We start from the raw sequence: 21,507 nt of genomic DNA, 5'->3' as shown, positions 1-21,507 counted from the left end.
TTTTTTTTTTTGGGGGGGGGGAAGATGGAGAATCCCAGTCTATGTGACTTGTTTTTGATTTCACCCATTGGCTTGGATCTTATTTTGGTTAACAATAGCCACATTACACATATCCTTATGTCTCAGTGGGTAGGTAGTATTCGCTGATTCAGAAAATTATGGGTTCAAGTTGTATTCGAGAGGCATGAGCACATAGCCCAGGCTGATACTCCAGTCACAGCCAACAAATTGTAGTCCCTGTTGTAATGTAGGTAATTCAGCAGCCAATTTACACACAAGGCTCCACAAACAGCAATGTGATATGAACTAGATAATTTGTTGTAATCTTGCTGGTTGAGGGATAAATATTGACCAGGATATCAGGGGGAAAAACCCATCCTCCAACTCTTCTTCGAAACAATGCCATAGGATCATTTACATCAACCTGAAAGGGCAGATATAAACGTCTTTGTTCAATGTTTCATTTAAAAATAGAACCTCAAACAGTGCAGCACTCCCTCACCAGACCATCAACCTCGATTTTGTGCTCAAGGTTTAGACTCAGAAAAGAGAGTACTGCCACTGCCGAATCATAGCCACAACATGATATAATAGCAAAGACATATGTAAGCGAGATATTTTGTAGTGCTTTGAAATCAAGAAAATGTCTATTTTTCTGAAGTTATCTGCTAATATAACCAGAAGTTCAAAGAGTTGATCTTGATATATTTCTAAAATTAATCTTATTATTACCTAACAGACAAAAATATTATGATATGTGCCATTAATGGACCAAAGTGTTTTTAAAAAAAAGAAATGATACAAATTATGCTACTTAAGACTATTTGCACTGAATAATTTTAGTTCAATCAATCATCAATAACATATTTTGTCTATGGTACAATCACCAACTAGTTTTAATGTACAACTGAAAAAAATGCAGGTATATTTTAATTCCTATATTGATGCCTGCATAACAACTTAACAACGCCATGCTTAAATTGGACTGTACTCCCACATAAAAACTCACAAATGATGAGCCATAGATGTGAATCATCGGAAATGATGCAAAACCAAAGGAAATATTGAAACAAGCTGTCAATAGTTCAGATTTCCTTGGCTTACTATCACTATGGAACAGAATACAGAACATTTCTCAATTTCTTTTAATACAAAGAAATTTAATCCAAAATGGAAATTTTGATGTGGGTGATTTTTATAAATTATTCAATTTCTGCAAGTTTGTGTGTTATGATTCACTGACAATAATTGATGACATTAACCATAAGAAAAATTAAATAAAAACAACCTTCCTTTAACAAAAATAGCCAACCCCTCATTGCTCCAGTACCATAAAACAACATACCTGTGGTTTCTTTTTACCTACAGGTGGCAGCATCCCGAATGGAGGCAAGGTGCACAGAATGTCAGGCATCGATGGATCCACAAGACCCTCAGTGGTGTCCTTTTTCCAAGATATATTCAGAGGTAATGGTTTGACCTGTTGTAGCCTACATTCCATCTCATTCGGGCACACCAAATATGGAGAGTTATAAATACCTGGACACTAGACAGAAAAGTAACACTTACTAACTCACTGCCATGAAGTAATGCACACAAAAAAATAAACATCTATTTAAAATTTGTAACAGTTAAAATGAAAAACTGCACAATGGCTAGCTATATTCCTTGAATTGGTACAATAGTAAAAACAGCCTACCTTTAATAAAAATAACTTGAGAAGTTTTATATGTTGCAGCAATGAAAGGCAGCTACATTTGGCATTTGACTAGTATTATTTACACAAATGCTGAATGGCAAATGACTACCACACATCAAATATAATCAGTCATAAGGCATTATGGTTGCATGCTCAATTTATAAAGCAGCATATGCCAAATGTTTTTGTGCAAGTAACATTTCTCTCCATCATTCAAGTTTGTCACAAACTTTAGCAGCCTTTAGCCAGCAGAGTGGTCTGGGAACCCATTTTATTTGGCAATTTTCTAAACCCATACTTTGGGGAAATCTGTACTCGCTTTTAAAAAAAAAAACTACATCTGGGTTGGTGCTGTACATTCAAACTAAAACTGAACTCAATAAAGCTGCTGAATTCTCAGGAGCGACCCTGTTAATAGCTTCCTACTAACCTCTCTGCATCAAGTTCTACTTCTGGCTAGTGTACTGATCACATAGTAGGGCAAATGAGCTGTGAAAACACTGATATTTTTAAGTATAAAATTCTGGGTTGTCATTAAAGAGAAAATGAGTTATGCAAGAGACACACTTTTGGCACTTTAAGTCCCCCTCCATCAGAGGAATTCATGCATGAACTGGAATATTAATTGCACCAGGTCAAGCATATCTGCAAACGTGCTTTTTGTTGGCCAGTCATCCATTGAATAGCATTTAAATTCTGGACCCTTTTGCAAAGCTATCAATCCATCAGTCAGTTTCCTCCCCAATCTAGATGTTTTTCATATAGGCCTTTTATAATTAGGGCCACAGGGGATGGCAAGAAAAGGCACAAGAAGTTTAATGACCGTAAAGAAGAGCATGAAGGAGATCAGTGAATGAAGTATTTGCTGGAGATAGGATTGCTGAATCAACACTGACCAACATACTTCATCATAATTATCAGGACATACAACTGCCACGGGATTTCTAAAAATCCCACTCAGCAAATAATTGACCTGATGTTAAGAAGAAGGTGGATTGTTAACACATTGCCACAATCCAACATGCAGTAAGATATTCAAGATTTAATTATTCTCATTGAAAACTCAAAAGGTAATATTTCTGCTTGCCAATTGCACAATTGCACTTTAAATTAATAGCTGTAAACAGTCCTGAGTATTCCTGCGAGAAATGAAATCATCTATTGCTATGTAATAACATCCTTTCTTTCACTTAAAAGCTTTGAAAAGATTAATTAAACAAATACCATAATTAATGCTGAAAGCAATTAACAAAACAAGTCACTTGAGAAGCAGATATGACCTCATACTAACTGTGGTTTTAGTTTTGCAAATTACTAAAGGCACAGTTTGAAACTGAAGATGATAAACCAAAATTTTCCCCCCAAAAAATGGAAAACAAATTTATTGGAATCCTGGTGTTTTATTCATTAAACCAGGTTTGTCCTAAATGTAAATCGTATCAATCACCAAACAACCTTATGTTGTGTATTTTAAATACATATATTGGAAGATTAAATATTTTTGCTAAACTAGTCAATCTTCGAAATAGTACATAGAACATAGAACAATACAGCGCAGTACAGGCCCTTCGGCCCATGATGTTGCACCGAAACAAAAGCCATCTAACCTACACTATGCCATTATCATCCATATGTTTATCCAATAAACTTTTAAATGCCCTCAATGTTGGCGAGTTCACTACTGTAGCAGGTAGGGCATTCCACGGCCTCACTACTCTTTGTGTAAAGAACCTACCTCTGGCCTCTGTCCAATATCTATTACCCCTCAGTTTAAAGCTATGTCCCCTCGTGCCAGCCATTTCCATCCGCGGGAGAAGGCTCTCATTGTCCACCCTATCCAACCCCCTGATCATTTTGTATGCCTCTATTAAGTCTCCTCTTAACCTTCTTCTCTCCAACGAAAACAACCTCAAGTCCATCTGCCTTTCCTCATAAGATTTTCCCTCCATACCAGGCAACATCCTGGTAAATCTCCTCTGCACCCGCTCCAAAGCCTCCACGTCCTTCCTATAATGCGGTGACCAGAACTGTACGCAATACTCCAAATGCGGCTGTACCAGAGTTCTGTACAGCTGCAACATGACCTCCTGACTCCGGAACTCAATCCCTCTACCAATAAAGGCCAACACTCCATAGGCCTTCTTCACAACCCTATCAACCTGGGTGGCAACTTTCAGGGATCTATGTACATGGACACCTAGATCCCTCTGCTCATCCACACTTTCAAGAACTTTACCATTAGCCAAATATTCCGCATTCCTGTTATTCCTTCCAAAGTGAATCACCTCACACTTCTCTACATTAAACTCCATTTGCCACCTCTCAGCCCAGCTCTACAGCTTATCTATATCCCTCTGTAACCTGCTACATACTTCCACACTATCGACAACACCACCGACTTTAGTATCGTCTGCAAATTTACTCACCCACCCTTCTGCACCTTCCTCTAGGTCATTGATAAAAATGACAAACAGCAACGGCCCCAGAACAGATCCTTGTGGTACTCCACTTGTGACTGTACTCCATTCTGAACATTTCCCATCAACCATCACCCTCTGTCTTCTTTCAGCTAGCCAATTTCTGATCCACATCTCTAAATCACCCTCAATCCCCAGCCTCCGTATTTTCTGCAATAGCCTACCGTGGGGAACCTTATCAAACGCTTTGCTGAAATCCATATACACCACAACAACTGCTCTACCCTCGTCTACCTGTTCAGTCACCTTCTCAAAGAACTCGATAAGGTTTGTGAGGCATGACCTACCCTTCACAAAGCCAGGCTGACTATCCCTGATCATATTATTCCTATCTAGATGATTATAAATCTTGTCTCTTATAATGCCCTCCAAGACTTTACCCACTACAGACGTGAGGCTCACCGGTCTATAGTTGCCAGGGTTGTCTCTGCTCCCCTTTTTGAACAAAGGGACCACATTTGCTATCCTCCAGTCCTCTGGCACTATTCCTGTAGCCAATGATGACATAAAAATCAAAGCCAAAGGTCCAGCAATCTCTTCCCTGGCCTCCCAGAGAATCCTAGGATAAATCCCATCAGGTCCCGGGGACTTATCTATTTTCAGCCTGTCCAGAATTGCCAACACCTCTTCCCTACGTACCTCAATGCCATCTAATCTATTAGCCTGGGGCTCAGCAGTCTCCTCCACAACATTATCTTTTTCCTGAGTGAATACTGACGAAAAATATTCATTTAGTATCTCGCCTATCTCTTCAGACCCCACACACAACTTCCCATCCCTGTCCTTGACTGGTCCTACTCTTTCCCTAGTCATTCGCTTATTCCTGACATACCTATAGAAAGCTTTTGGGTTTTCCTTGATCCTTCCTGCCAAATACTTCTCATGTCCCCTCCTTGCTCGTCTTAGCTCTCTCTTTAGATCCTTCCTCGCTACCTTGTAACTATCCATCGCCCCAACTGAAACTTCACACCTCATCTTCACATAGGCCTCCTTCTTCCTCTTAACAAGAGATTCCACTTCTTTGGTAAACCACGGTTCCCTCGCTCGGCGCCTTCCTCCCTGCCTGACCGGTACATACCTGAACATTTTATTGAATATTTAGCAACAATCATCTAGTTATTAAAACTTTATACAGCTGGGAGATCTTTAGCATTGTATAACTCCTAAGACTACCATTTGACTAAAAGAAAACAATGTTTTGATTTGAATATATGGTTTACAAGTAGCAGGATTTTTGTGCGCAATCTTGCCTAAAAAGTTTTAAAATGTAGTATATCAATTAAGAGGCTCCATTAACAGTCCACCATTGGTCTCATTCTCTTTGCATCTCCCCCAAAAAGTTACTCTCAATATTTTCTCAGCTTCTTTATAATACAATAAATAATCAATAAAATGCAGATATAGCCTTTTCTGAAATAGTCTGCTTGTGTATTTTTTATTTTATGAGACAGATGATCGTACTTTTAATAGCATAAACTTTATATTTATTGATATATTTTGCCCGTGTTAGAGTTATTTGCATTTTTATATTAAATTTTAATTTTCTTTTACTGCTATTTTAGATTATTTCATTCCTTTTATTAGTGACTAAGTTCTGCTACTCAAGAGTGCATATACCTTTTACAGTAATTCAAATCACCTTCAAAATTGATATCGTCATCCTTCGAAACTGCGTAGTACACAATGTGTGTAACAAGTTTATGATATTACCATGGCAAGACAAAAACATCACCTTGGAAGATAAATGAATTCAAATAAACTCTTCTTTACAATAGTAGCACTATTCCAAGCTAATTATATTTTGACTATTTTCTAGCAAAGGTGCTTCTTAGCAAATATAAAATGTTATGTACAAACAATTAAATGCTTTCATTACTTTATTTCAGACCACTGAATTTGTGTGATCATTTTAAATGAGTAATTTCAATTATTCGTATTTTTTGTAGTTAATTGCAATACTTTTTGAAAATCATTCAATTTACACTACAGTAATTATTTATTGCGGAGGTTGCTTAAAAATGTTATAAATTGGTTTAAAATTAACAAATAATTAAACTTAAGTTGATACATAAACTATTGAAAATGGATATTGCAACTTTGAGGAATATATATGGCAGCCTTTTGCGATTATATCATATCATTTAAAATAGGGTGACTAGCAGTAATTGTGTTATTATAATTTTTGTTCCAAACAAATTAGACTGTATTATAGCTTGTTCAAAATTCTGTAAAAAATATATTTTAACAGACAGTATAAATTGCCTTCAAGCAACAGCATTCAAAACTGATTACTTGATTGAGGTGCCTATCTTTGCAATTCACCTGTTCAGATACATACTACCTATTGCACATAATGCTTTGTAGTCTCTGCAATTCAACAAACTGCAAAAGGTGTTATTTTTAGAAGCTCCAGAAATGCATTGAAGGGATAATTTTCTGTTTCTGCTTCATGATGATCATTTGCAAATGAAGATTTTTGGAATTTATATGCACAATATGTGCCAACAAAGAGTTCAATTTAAGGTAGCAGTATACATAAAAATACATACACCCTGCTGTGGCTGTATATTGGACATGCCTGACTTAATCAAACACATTACAGGTTAACTGATACTGTATGTACAATTAACCTTCTTTCTTTACACTACTTATTCCATGAAAGACGCATTGTTTTTAGCATTAGCTGTTAAAAGCTTTTTAATAAGAGCTATTGGGATACTTAACTGATGTAATCACACAAACATAAATGAATTATCCTAGTTCTATGCCTCATGCAAAATAATTTCACTATAAAACATTATTTATCCAAAAAATACATTGAATTCACCACTCTTGGATGATGTATGCTTCGGCTTTAAAAAGAATGCACTTAACATTTTTAATTTTTATTCTGTTATTGATGCTCAAGCTTCCTGAAAACTTGAAACTGAAAAGCACAGTGTTGGGAATGACATGAATGCAGACTGGAAGTTTGTGTTTTGCTAATAACATGAATAAAGTTAAACTGTATATCTGATATGGTTGGATTCTCATTTATGGGCAGGTCAGCTGATTATGGGCAGGACGGCTCCCGGAGTGGGGGCAGTACTCAGACAGAACACCTGTTCTTTCGAGGAAGCTCTTGAGAACGAAGAGACAGACTCTTTAAAAAATCTGCGGTTAGAAAAACAGTTACTTTCTCTGACTTAATGGAACTCCTGCAGATCTAGCTAAATAAAGAAACAATATTAATACTCCCTTTGAAACTGCCTAGGCCTAACAAATAGATTTTAAAAGGAAATGGTCCTTGAAATTGAATGTAAACCATGGAGTTCAAAGCTTTTAGGCTTTGAGGCACACAAAAAGGCTTCAACACTTTAAAGGGCAATAAAAGCAACTGAAAAACCACTTCAAAGGAATCCACCGCATGGAAGGGAATATTTTTAGCTTCACACCGCATTCAATTCTGGCCTTGAGTGACTGTCTGTGTGGAGTTTACACTTCCTGCCTGTGTCTGCGTGGGTTTCCTCCAGGTGCTCTGGTTTCCTCCCACAGTCCAAAGATGTGGAGATTAGGTGGATTGGAGATGCTAAATTGCCCCTTAGTGTCCAAAAGGTTAAGTGGGGTTACGGGGTTGGGTGGAGGCATGGGCTTAATTGGGGTGTTCTTTCCAAGGGCTGGTGCAGACTAGAAGGGCCGAATTGCCCCCTTCTACACTGTAAATTCTATGATTCTATGATGTCACAGATCTTTGAACAACATGGTGGGAGACAGTTTAATGGTTTAGGGCTACGTATGGGAACACTTTCACTTTATTATCAGAGAGCTGTATTTTTGAGATACTGACAAACTGTTTCATGGATTAAAGTCTGCAGATGGGAAAAGCAGCTAAATGACCCCTATTTCAGGAAAGACCGACGACCTGTGCCCCTTCAGGTCCAGTCCAAGCCCTCCCTGGCTCCCTGGCCCCACCTCCCAGGAAGGAACCTGTTCGGCTTCCTGGAGGCAAGTCTATGGCGGGTACTCAGCCCCTTTCCATCCCTGAGTGCAAGGTGCCAGGTTGTCACTGGCAAGGGACAGGTCTGCAGCAGCATTCAAAGATCAAGGCACCCTTTAAAATGGCACTCCAATCTCGAAGGAGTGTCTGACAGATTAGGTCCTTCTCCTCTCAGGCCAAGCGAGAACCATGGTGTACCATTGAATGACACCGAAAACCAGATCCTAGGTAAAGTCTTTTCTAAATGCCATTGAGTGGCTCATTGGGTTAGTTTCAAGCACCATTTCTCCAGTTTTCCGCTTGGCGGGAGGGCCTAATCTTTAAACAGAAGAATCGCCCTCAGAGTTGATGGATACTTTTTGAATGAAATCGTTATGGTAAGGAATAGGCAGTTAAATGTGCGGCATTGATTTGAGGCTAGATAATATATAGCAATCTGTACAGAATTTTGTTCGGTATGTTTTCTATAAAGGAGAAATAATTTACCATTAGGATTTTATGCAACGTAACATGAAAAATCAGTGTCTTCGGCAGATTTCTGTCTTGTAAGACGATGGTTTGCGCTGTGGTAGTCAACTTTGTATTAGTGTTGCCTGGTGTGGCTCAGGAGCCCCACTCTGACATGGAGATCTCGGCCACATTTTCTGCAGTGGAGACATTGGGCTGAGATGGTGGAGAATCCACTGGCCTCTGCTTCATCGGACTCTCTTGACCAGCTGAGTTTTTTGTTTCGATTTGATTCTCCCATGTCCTTCCAAGCGGCGAGCCTCCAGAGGTCATGGCTGTCAGTAACCGTCTTCCAGTTATCATCATTGTCAGCTATTTTCATATCCTTGGCAGGTATCCTTTTAGCAGAGATATGGCTGTCCAAGAGGGCATGGGCCAGTGGCCAGTTCACTGTACAGAAGGTCGTGTTTACAGCTATCATCTGTCCGATGGACGTGGCATAGCCAGTGCAGATGTCATTGGTTTAGCAACACTGATGGAATTAGCATTCTCCAGGTTGTCTCGAGTTGGTGCCCTTGTGCTGCCAAGAGAGCAGAGGGTACGGTATGTCTCAGACAGTGAAATTGTTCAGTCTATTCTCCTGCCTAGTATGGGGTGTCCAGGTCTCACTACTCTCGGATTGCGTTGAGTGAGTGAATGGAATGTGTTCTTAGTTTACTTCATGTTCACCAAGACAACCACAACACATTTGTAAAACCCCTAGATGTTCAAATTAAATAGATCAGTTTAGACTTCAACTTGGAAAATTCAGGTAAAGGTAAGCAAACATTAATATTTTTAATGAATCTTAGTACAAAATTATAGACACATGTACAAAACTATTGTGGAATACTTACAGGATGTTACCTTAGAGAATGCAATAAAATGACCACAGTAAATACAGAACTGAAACTATAAAGAGCTTAGGCATCTCATACTCCAGTCTTCTGCCATCCGTCACTGTCAATATTGATTTTCTGTTCATTTTAATAGGGTGAACCGAGGATTTTACAAAACTGAAATCAGCTGGTAAAAGTGAATGTAAACATTCAAATTACTAAGGATTTGAGCTGTTAATAAGATCTGAACTTTATTGAATTCTCAAAAAGCCATTACCTTATATCTAATGCCAACGTTGCCTATAAATTCACTATTGTTAGGAACCTGGCCAAAAAAGATCAACAAAACTGATCATAATTGTAGATGACACACAAGTGTCAATCAGACCTAAAATTCCAGCCTGCAAACTGAATGATAAAAGGAAAGCTCTTGCCAAGTACTGCAACAGATAATTTTAGAAGCTTCAAATAGTTTAACATGGCCTATATCAAAACCTATAAAGATTTGATCATTTATGTAGTGGGAGCAAGAACTGGATTTTGAAGGTATAGTCAGGACTTGGAGAATGGAATTTTATGTTGGTAATGAAGCCTTGAACTAGACATAACTCTAGGCCTTAAACAAGAAATGCTTCGAAGCATCACACCTTTATTAAGTCCTATCCTTGCTACTATGTTACAGGGAAATTACATTTAAAGATTTATTATTTTCAGAATGAAAATCGAATTATTTTCCCAAACTGATGTAGTTACAAATGTATATCAGTATGACCATCTTTCAGGATTTGCAGGATCTTCTTCTTTGGGCTTCTCCCATTTTACTTGGGGGTCGCCACAATGCTGGTTGATCACCCTTCTCCAGCTTCTCCCGTCATCCATTCCTCATCCAGTACTGTTGTATTTAAGTCTCTTGCCACTGCACTTTGCCACCTAGTCTTTGGCCTTCCTCTTATCCTTCTTCTTGTCAATTCTATCTCCACACTCACCTTACAACCTTTCTTCTCTCAATTCACAACAGATGACCTCACCATTTCAATCTCTTTTCGCTACTTTTTTCAATGTCCCAACAATCTTCACTGACCCCCTAATGTCCTGGTTCCGTATGTTGTCTTTTCTCATTACTCCACACATGCATCTCAGCATCCAGAGTTCTTTTGTATTCAGTCATTGTTCCTCTCTTCTTGATATTGCCCAAGCTTCTGCACTTTATAGCAAAGCCAGTCTAACAGCCTTGTAAGTTTTTTCCTTTCAGGTTCAGCCATATTTTTCTATCACATAACATTCCACTTCATTTCAATTGCTCCAGTCAGAGCTAATCCGTTGCTTAATTTCCATTCCTAGAATTCCATCTTCTGCCACCACTGACTCTAAATATTCTAACCTACTCACTTTCTCCAAGTCTTCACCATAATCTTTTACACCTTCACTCAGTTCCTGTTCTATGTATGGACTCAAACTGACAGCCCACACGTTATTTAATTGAACTGTGATTACATTGGATACTCTGATTTCTGAATGTGGCCACTTTTGATGTTCACATTTGAGCATCTGCTGGAAAGTATAGACATCAGGGGCGGGATTCTCCGACCCCCCCGCCGGGTCGGAGAATTGCTGGAAACTGGCGTGAATCCCGCCTCCGCCAGTTGCCGAATTCTCCGGCACCGGATATTCGGCGAGAATTGCGCTGCGCCGGTCGGCGGGCCTCCCCCTGGTGATTCTCCGGCCCGCGATGGGCCGAAGTCCCGCTGCTGGAATGCCTGTCCCTCCGGCGAGAATCAAACCACCTCTCTTACCGGCGGGACAAGGCGGTGCGGGCGGGCTCCGGGGTCCTGGGGGGCCGCGGGGTAATCTGGCCCCGGTGCCCTCACGGTAGCCTGGCCCTCAATCGGGGCCCACTGATCAGCGGGCGGGCCTGTGCCATGGGGGCACTCTTTCCCCTCCGCCTCGGCCACAGCATTCACCATGGCCGCATGCGCGGACTTCCGCCGGCCGGCGAAGTTCTTTCGGCCCCGGCTGACATGGCGCCAAAGGCCTTCCACGCCAGCCGGTGGAGCAGAAACCACTCCGGTGTGCGCCTAGCCCCTCATGGTGAGGGCTTGGCCACTAAAGGTGCGGAGAAATCCGCACCTTTGGGGCGGCCCGACGCCGGAGTGGTTCCTGCCACTCCATCCTGCCTGGACCCCCCGCCCCGCCGGGTAGGGGAGAATCCCGGCCCTGGTAAGTATAAAATAAAGTTTAACTGTGAGCTTGCTGTTTGTTACGAACAGCTACTGGGCAGGGCTCGAATATCATTGGACGAGACCAGACGGAAATGGGGAGAAGAAATGGGGACAAAAGTGGGCTCGGGACTCTGGAGCGAAGCACTGAGGAGGGCCAACTCCTCCTGCGCAAGGCTCAGCCTCATGCAGTTCAAAGTGGTGCACAGAACATACCTAACCAGAATCCGAATGAACAGGTTCTCCCCGGAGGTGGGGGATAAATGTGAACGGTGCCAGAGGGGCCCGGCCAACCACACCCACATGTTTTGGGCCTGTCCCAAACTTGTATGGTTCTGGACAGCTTTTTCCAAGGCAATGTCCAAGGTTGTGGGGGTGAGGGTGAAGCCGTGCCCAAGAGTGCCAATCGTCGGTGTATCAGAACAGCCAGAGCTACAAATGGGGAAGATGACTGATGCCCTAGCTTTCGCTTCCCTAATCGCATGCCGGAGAATCCTGCTCGGCTGGCGATCAGCAGCACCACCCACAGCTGCAGACTAGCTGGCAGATCTTTCCACTTGGTGAAGATCAAATACAACATCCGAGGGTTGGAGGAAGGCTTCCTGAAAGCATGGGGACAATTTGTCGGCCTGTTCCAAGATCTGTTTGAAGCCAACAGTAACTAGAGGAAAAAGTGAGAGATGGGAGAAGGCAGACAGGAATACACAACTCTGGGGGGAGGGGGGAGAGAACTCAGGGGAACAGCACAAAGGGAGGGGGAGGGGCTGGAAGACGCCCCCCCACAACCGGACAGTACACCATGAACGAAAAGGGAGGATACCAAGGGTGGGGGGGGGGGGAGAGAGAAAGAGAAGGGGAAGGGGCGGAAAGCACACCAAGAGAATGGCAAGATGTATATAAGAACCATACGTAATGTAAATATTAAACATAAAGTGCAAGTGTGTAAAAATTGAAAATACCAATAAAAATATTTTTTTAAAAGCTTATTGTTTATGTGAAATAATTATAGAATCATAGAATTTACAGTGCAAAAGGTGCCCTTCTTTGGGCTGAGGGAGGAAACAGGAGGAAACCCACGCAGACACTGGGAGAATGTGCAAACTCCACACAAAGTCACCCAGGTCTGGAATTGGATTTTGGTTCCTTGGAGCTGTGAGGCAGCATTGCTAACCACTGTGCCACTATGCCACCCTCTTGGGTAGGTTAAGAAAGGACCATCGAAGTACGTGGAATTTTACTTCATCATAGCTGAATTAATGAATTAGAAATTCATTTCAGTGCGTTATAACAGATTGAAGATAGGGACAGTTTTTAAAAAATAAACTTAAAGGAATACTTTAGGAGACAATAAAATAAAAGCAAAATACTGTGGATGTAGGAGATCCACTCGAAATGTGAACATTCTTTCTCTCTCCATATATGCTTTCAGACTCGCTGAAGCACTTCGGCACTTTGAGCTTGTTCATTCATTTCCCGCTGCCTCACACCAAAAAATGAGCTAATTCAGCACTAAGTCTGGATGAAACAAAGAATTTTCCTTGTTGGAAAGTTCCATTGCTGCACAGTCAGGCTTTTATATAGGGTGCGATTTTCCTACCTCGTTACACTCGCGCTCAAGCGTAATGAGGCCAGTGAATATATGGTGGGGGGCAAAAACGGGAACCGCGCCAGGCGCCAAACAGTTTGTGATGTTACCGGCCCACTCCCGTAGACAAAATCGGAATCTCGCCGTAGCGTGGACAGAAACAAATATATCCCATTTCCATACAATTAACCAGAGCCACCCCTTATCCAATGGCCTCCTGTCATTCAACAGGGTCCCCAGCAAGTGCTCACAGGCGCTGATTAGTACTCCTCTTTAAAGACGTGAATCTGACGGAAGGGTTTCTGTGGGGAGCTGAGAAGGTGAGTAGCAATTTTTCTTCACAGGCAAAGAACCCGGGGGTGCTGGGCAAGCTGCCCCTGTACTTGGTTGCGGATGGGGGACCCTTGACTGGGTGTGGGAGGACCCTCCGCAGGGTTGGGCTGCCATGGGAGGGTTGGGGGTAACCGCTCTCTGCACCACCATGCCAAGACCTGGATCGTGTGTACTCATTCCGGGGGCAGCCCGAGTCCCTGCCCATCTGTCCTGGGCCACCCATAACCCCCACCGACTGCCGAGGCCTCTGGCCATGCAGCTGAAGGCTTTTGCTAATAGGGAATTGGCAATCGTGGGTAAGTGAGCATTTCACAAATGCTAAGTGTATTCCCATGGATGGGCGGACCATGTAGCATGTGGGAGTCATTGCCTAGCATCGCAATCAGACTGTGATGCCTAGACAGGGTAACTGAACACTGCGGGAAGTAACACCACACATGCAACAGCCAACATCCGAACACCCAGGGGTTGGGACACAGCTCCGAAGGTGGGTGAGTGCCACGGGGAGGGGGCCAGCGGCAGGTCTGGGTGATGTTGTTGGCAGGTGTTGGAGGTACAGGGTCTGGGGCCTGGTGAGGGGGGCTCACTGCGGCCTAGAGCACCTGGGAAGGGTATTCTGTGTAGGGTGGTGGGGTGGGGGGAAATGAATAGGGGAAAGAAGGATCCCGGGTGGGAGCCACCCCTGTTTGACGGTCTAACACCCTCTCCCAATACCTTACAGATATTGAACACTATGGCAGGGATGTTGAACACCGAGGTTGCCCCAATGTTGCTTGTATTACGCGATACGGCCAGATGCCGGAGAAGGCAGCAGCGATAGCAGCGTCTGCAGATGCTCGAGGCAGCGGTCCATATGCCGAACCGCGCACCACACCCCAAGGATCTGGCCGCCCATGAGGCTAGCGAGGTGTGTTGTTCTCTGCTTTACTTTACCCGGATGGCTTTGATGCGTAGTCTTGATCAAACAACAAGCTTTGTTAACAAACAAAACTATTTTATTTAACATTACTAACTGGATTTGATGCTTATCCCACAGAAACATACAGTTGATAAATAATACAAACTACTCTTACCTACATCTAAACTCACTACCAGTTTAAACTACTAACTGCTCGCTCTCACTATCTTCCTTCAGTCTGTCTCTAGCTAACTCCCCACTCCTTCTGCCACCACATTCTCCATTCTCTGCCCCACCAGGCTTAGCATCATCCCTTACATACTTCTGGGACTAGCTTCCTTTAGTGGCTGTCTGTATACATTTCATTAGCCCTTGCATTGTCTTCATGTATGATAATACCACAGGAGGGACCCAGAAGATGAGTCCCGCAATGGCCCAGGGTGTACAGGTGCTGCTGGTCATTCGAACAAATGACGGACAGCATATGTCTCAACAAGGAGACAGTGCAACAACTGTGCCATATCCTCGCGGACTTGGCACCACGTGGGAGAGGAGGACACCCGCTCCTGATGGCCGTCAAGTCACTGCAGCCCTGAACATTTATGCCACAGGGTCATTCCTGGGCTCGAGTGGGGACCTGTGTGGTATGTCACAGGTCACAGGTGCATCCGGCAGGTCACAAACGCCCTGTAGTCCCGGGCGGAAGACTACATAATTTTTGACATGGACCAGCCCCAACTGGATGCCGGTGCAGCGGGTTACTCCACCATCGCCTGGATGCTTCAGGTCCAGGAAGTCATAGATGCCATGCATGCTGCCCTGCGCTCAACGGGCCATCTGGGGGTGCCCTACGTTAACCAAAAGGGATTCCATTCCCTCAACATACAGCTCGTGTGCGACCACCAGTTGCAGTTAATGCACGTGTGTCCCCGCTTCCCAGGGAGTGTGCACAACAGCTACATCCTGGGGCAGTCAGTCAGTCCTGCCCTCTTCGAGGAACATCCCAGGATGGACGGCTGACTCTTGGGGGATAAGGGATATCCGCTGAGGACCTCGCTAATGACTCCAGTACGTAGGCCAGAAACTGAAGCGGAGACCGGTACAACAAGGCCCATTCAGCACCCCGGGCTGTCATTGAGTGGTGCATCAAACTCCTCAAGATGTGGTTCCGATGCCTCGACTGCTCCAGACTTGCACTCCAGTACCCTGCCCGGAGAGTCGCATGCTTTGTTGTAGTTTGCTGTGTCCTCTACAACCTCGCTCAGCAGCAGGATGACGAGCTGGAGGTTGGTGATAAAGAACATGTGGCCACCGCGGAGGAGGACAAGGGAGAGGAACTTGGACAAGGATGATGAGGAAGCGCCGGATCAGCAGGGGCTGAAAGACAAGGCCGGGGAGGAACCTGAGGCCCAGCCGGCGAGTGCAGGATAGGCGGCAGCGGTGAGGATCCAGCAGGCCCAGAGGGCCAAGGAGGCCCTCATACTAGCCCAATTCACCTAGGACGTGGCCTGGTCCATCGTCACATCCTTGCCCACCCACCACCCCCATTTCCCACCCTCTCAAAGTATGTGCCACATCACTCCAGGGTGCTGGGACTGTGTTGGCATTGTCAGCAGGTCATTGTTGAGGGCAGGGAGGTGATGATAACCCATAGAGATCTGGGTGCTGGTGCTCCTCAATCTTTGCTATAGTCTGACCCCTGCCTGTCTGCTTAGTGCGCGCTTACACCCATCACCTGCATGGTTATGGGTGTAAGCGAGCACTCAGCAGAGACTTCCTACTGGTTGTGCACAAGGGTGTTTATTGTTAAGTATATGGCCCCATGCTCCCGATGATGCAGCTCCCCCCCACCCATCCCTCACCCCCTACTTATCCCGTCCCCCTCCCCCGGTGCCCTCTGTGAACCTCGATGTGCTTGCCCTCCTAGCTCTACAACTACGTCTAGATGTGTCCCCAGGATGCACATCTGAAGTAGTGGCAGCCAGCTGTTTACCTCGTCCCATGGCCCTCGATGTCCCTGGCGGGCGTCCCCTGGAGGTTCTGAGGCCGGAGGCCCCAGTTCAAGTGTCGATGGCATATGCACATCATGTGCTGACCCCAAGATGCGGCCTCATGGAACTCAGGAGAGCTGGTTGCCACTGTCGCCGCCCCCATGGGATGGGCCGGGTTGGCACTCAGCGCCCCCTCCTGCGAGTCGGTGCCTATAGGGCCTGGGGTTCACCTTGGAACAGAGGAGCAGCTGGTTCAAGCTCCAGCTGCCCCTGCATCAGCTGGCTCTGCCAACCCTGGTTGTTCCCCATCGTCCGCATCATCGTGTCAATGCCCTTGGCAAAGCTCCTCAGTGATTGGGCCATGCTCTGCAGCGTGTCGTCCATTCCCACCTGAGCATGGGACATGTCCTGCAGAACCTCAACAAGGTCAGCCTGGTACTGGGTGACATCCCCCAGAGAAACAGTCATACTGCCGGAGGCCTTCAGGCATGGCCGTCACCGACTGCGCGACGCCTCGGACACTCTTACTCATGGTACGACGTTGTGCACTAGGCTCTCCACTGCAGTCGCCACCCTATCAGTGTTGGCCTCGGTGCCACTCATTGCCGGCTCCATCTGCTGCACCCGGAGCCTGTGAGGCTCCTCCAATCGGCTATGGTACTGCTGGAGTGACGCTGACATCTCCCTCTGAATGTCCCGACTGCACCCTATCGTCTCCAACAGCTCCAGGTAACCCAGTTCCAGAGGCTCAGCATTAGGCTGGGACCCAGCTGGGTCCAGGGATCCAGCACACCTCCAGCTGCTGTCTCGCCTGGGGGTTCCTGCCTCCACCTGATGTGCATCATTAGCAGTGTGGTGCTCACCAGATTGTGCCCCAGAAGCCTGTCCACTAACATTTCCTACCGAGGTGTGTATATCTGATTTGGTGGAGGGTGGGGATGACAGCTGTGCCGCGACTATAACAGTTGCATCCTTGGAGCTCTCCTCAGAGGTGTTCTCTTTAGGGTCAGGAGAGGGTGCCGCCCGGGATGGGGTGACGCCGTTGGCTGCTGGACCCGCGGGAGAATGGAAATGTGGTCAGTGGGAGAGATGGGTCAGTCAGTAAGGCAATCACTACTCACATTTGACAGGTCCTCTGGGTGGAGCCTGGTGGTTCCTCACCTCTGCGGCATCAGCCAGCCTCCGTTTTGGTGACCATCTTGTCCTCAGCCACACTGGTCACCTCCAGGGCTACTCACCTGTGCTGTCCGGCGTTGGTCGTTGACATTCTTCCAAGCCTGGAGCCAGTCATCCTAGTCACACTGCCTGAAGTGACTGCCACCGCCATCTCATCCCAGGCAGCACCGGCTGCCTTGTGGTTCACCCTCCGGGATCCTCGGGGGAAGAGGCCTCCACACATCCAGGAGCCTCCCCAGGTCAGTATCCCCAAATCTTGGGGCCGGTCTCCTCGGCGCCATTGTGGCGAGCTGGCTGGTGTTGGCTGAGAAAGTGCAGCTTAACTGCTGCTCGACGTTGTTAGCGGGAGGCAGGTGAACGTGGTCCCGGCGAAACAGCTGGCAAGCCGGAATTCGGGGTGGGAAGCCCTTGAGGCCTCGCTAAGTGGGCTAAACCGGTTAGAAACTTTGCAGGGCCCAAAAAGTGTCTAAGTGTCATTGAATAGCGGTGGGGAACTCACCGGCAGAGCCGGTGGGAAATTCCCTGAAAAACCTGCCACAAATTAACTTAGAAATCTTTTGGGAGAATTGTGCCCTAAGTGTGGGCTAAACCAGTGAGAAACTCCCCAGGCCCAAAAAAGTGACTAAGTGTCATTAGATAGTGGTGGGGAACTCGCCGGGGAAACTCCCAGCAAAACCCGCCAAGAATGACGCTTAGGAACGTTTCCGTTAGATCGTGCCTTTTGTATAATAACATTTTGGCCCATTAATATAAATGCAGTAGAATTATTTCAAAAATGAACTATATTTCTAATTTAGTTGCAATTATCTCTGGCTGGGTCGGAGATTAAAGTATTTTTCAGTTACGAGATTACAAAAGTATTCTTGATATATACAAACTGCATTACATTGTTTTGTTGCAAATCATTTACTTCCCCTCTTTCACATTCTACCGTAATAACTTATCCCTCCCCCCCACTCCCAAAAAGTCACAAATTTGTGAAAATACCTTCCAACTGCATTCACAATGAATTCAAGCATGGTATTGTCATAATAATGGTGAAGACCCATTTAGGAATTTATAATTCAAAGTCAGGAGATATGTACAAGAAATAGCACAAGATAAAACATGCTTTCTGTGAAGAGCAAGCCTGTTTTCACTGCGTAAACTAGGATCCAAAATCAATTGTTGAACAAAGCTTGCTGATTCAAAAATCAATCTGACACTCTGGCCATACAGTTGAAAATGGTTCATTAAAGATAGGAGGTATAATGGTTTATTTGTAAAAGAGTATCACTGTTACCAATGATAACATTAAAATCAGAGCAGAGAAAGAATAGCACAGTAACTATCACATTTGTGCTAGCTTCCTGGCAATTTACTCCAGAAATCAAAATGTGGTGCAAAATTTTAATGAAATCCATTGTGAGATGTATTGTTTTATAATTCTTGCTAATATATATATATATACTACATATATATATATATATATATATATACACATATACACACACACATATGCACACACCCACCGCCTCTTCATAAAAAGGTCTACTTGTGTAGTTGCACGATCTGCAAAGGCTCCACAATGCCTCATGTAAAAGGTCCTTATTCAGTGAAGCCCTTGTATGAAAAATGTTAGCAGACTACTTCAATTTTCCACTTCTGAGTCACAAGATACAGGTTTATAAACTTGTTCCAGAAAGTTTTAGTAAATATACAAGAGCTCTAACACTGAATTCAGGGTTGGCATTCAACAGCATTTCATGTCCAGTGTGTCGGTGCCCAACACCTCCCATGCATTGTGCAGTTTGCAACAGTCTACTAAAAAAACCTAATCATACAAGACCAATCACCCTATTAACTGGTATCATAGAATCAAGGCACTGAACGAACTGTAAGCAACTACGAAACAGAACATCCGGAGGCCTTGTTCATCGTGGCCTGAGACTTCAACAAGGTCAACCTCCCACCAGTACATCTCCTGTCCCACCAGAGGCGAAAACACTCTTGACCACTGCTACTCAAAAATCAAGGGCGCCTACCGTTCCATCCCCCGACCGCACCTTGGGAAATCAGACCACAAGACAGTGCTCCTTCTCCCGGCACACAAGCCGAAACTCAAGCGGGAGAATCCAGCGAAGAAGGTCGTGCAGTGCTGGTCCGAGGAAACAGAAGAGCTCTTACGTGACTGCTTAGAGACAGTGGACTGGTCCATATTTAAGAACTCAGTGACCAACTTAAATGGGTATGCCACCACCGTCACAGACTTCATCAGCAAATGTGTGGACAACTGCGTGCCAAAGAAAGCAATACGTACGTTCCCCAACCGGAAACCATGGCTCAATCACGAGATTGACTCCTTACTGAAGGACAGATCTGAGGCGTTCAAGTCAGACAACCCTGAGCTTAATAAGAAATCCAGGTACGACCTGCGCAAGGCCATCCGAGATGCCAAGAGAGAATATCAAACCAAGCTACAGTCACAGACTCTCGGCGAGTATGGCAAGGACTAAACAACATAACGGGCTACAAAGCGAAGCCGAGCAGTATCTCCGGCAGCAGCGCACCCCTCCCCGATGAACTCAATGCATTCTATGCTCGGTTTGAGCAGGTAACCAACAATCCGCTGAAGAGTGCCCGAGCAGCCCATAACTCACCCATACCCACCATCACAGCTTCCGAAGTCAGATCGGCCTTCCTGAAAGTGAACCCTCGGAAGGAGACGGGCCCGGACGGGATCCCTGGTCGTGCACTCAGAGCCTGTGTGGACCAGCTGGCAGAGGTATTCGCGGACATCTTTAACCTGTCCCTACTCCACTCCGAGGTCCCCGCCTGCTTCAAAAAGACCACCATTATACCGGTGCCAAAGAAGAACCAGGCAACGTGCCTGAATGACTACCGTCCGGTGGCCCTGACTTCAGTCGTAATGAAGTGCTTTGAGAGGTTGATCATGAAGCGCATCACCTTCATACTCCCAGAACACCTTGATCCACTGCAATTTGCACACTGTCACAACCGGTCCGCAGCAGACGCCATTTCCAAGGCCCTACACTCATCCCTACAGCATCTCAACAACAAGGACTCCTACATCAGACCCCTGTTTATTCTGCTTCAACACCATAATCCCAGCCAGGCTCATATCAAAGCTCCAAAACCTAGGACTTTGCTCCCCACTCTGCAACTGGATCCTCGATTTTCTGACCAACAGACCACAATTAGTAAGAATGAACAACAACACTTCCTCCATAATAGTCCTCAACACCGGGGCCCCGCAAGACTGCGTACTTAGGCCCCTGTACACACATGACTGTGTGGCAAAACTTGGTTCCAACTCCATCTACAAGTTTGCTGACGATACGACCATAGTGGGCCGGAACTTGAACAATGACGAGTCAGAATACAGGAGGGAGATAGAGAACCTAGCGGAGTGGTGCAGCGACAACAATCTCTCCCTCAATGCCAGCAAAACTAAAGAGCTGGTAATTGACTTCAGGAAGCAAAGTACAGTACACCCCTGTCAGCATCAACGGGGCCGAGGTGGAGATGGTTAGCAGTTTCAAATTCCTAGGGGTGCACATCTCCAAAAATCTGTCCTGGTCCACCCACGTCGACGCTACCACCAAGAAAGCACAACAGCGCCTATACTTCCTCAGGAAACTAAGGAAATTTGGCATGTCAACATTAACCCTTATCAACTTTTACAGATGCACCATAGAAAGCATCCTATCTGGCTGCACCACAGCCTGGTATGGCAACTGCTCGGTCCAGGACAGCAAGAAACTTCAGAGTCGTGAACACCGCCCAGTTCATCACACGAACCTGCCTCCCATCCAATGACTCTATTTACAC

At 45.1% G+C, this 21,507-nt stretch overlaps 1 protein-coding gene across 2 annotated transcripts in view; it reads right to left on the bottom strand.

Annotated features, from left to right (window-relative positions):
- Window positions 1–21,507, bottom strand: part of spata17 (spermatogenesis associated 17) — a 627,389-nt gene that overhangs the window by 508,869 nt on the left and 97,013 nt on the right. For both annotated transcript variants that reach the window (XM_072509320.1, XM_072509330.1), the window contains one exon: window positions 1,346–1,546. In XM_072509320.1, the coding sequence (XP_072365421.1) occupies window positions 1,346–1,546 (201 nt within the window). The remainder of the gene's footprint in view (window positions 1–1,345; window positions 1,547–21,507) is intronic.

This window comes from Scyliorhinus torazame, chromosome 1, assembly GCF_047496885.1.
Source record: "Scyliorhinus torazame isolate Kashiwa2021f chromosome 1, sScyTor2.1, whole genome shotgun sequence".
Classification (NCBI taxonomy): domain Eukaryota; kingdom Metazoa; phylum Chordata; class Chondrichthyes; order Carcharhiniformes; family Scyliorhinidae; genus Scyliorhinus; species Scyliorhinus torazame.
Note: the sequence above shows the minus strand (reverse complement) of the source record. Positions and strands in the feature narration are given on the sequence as shown.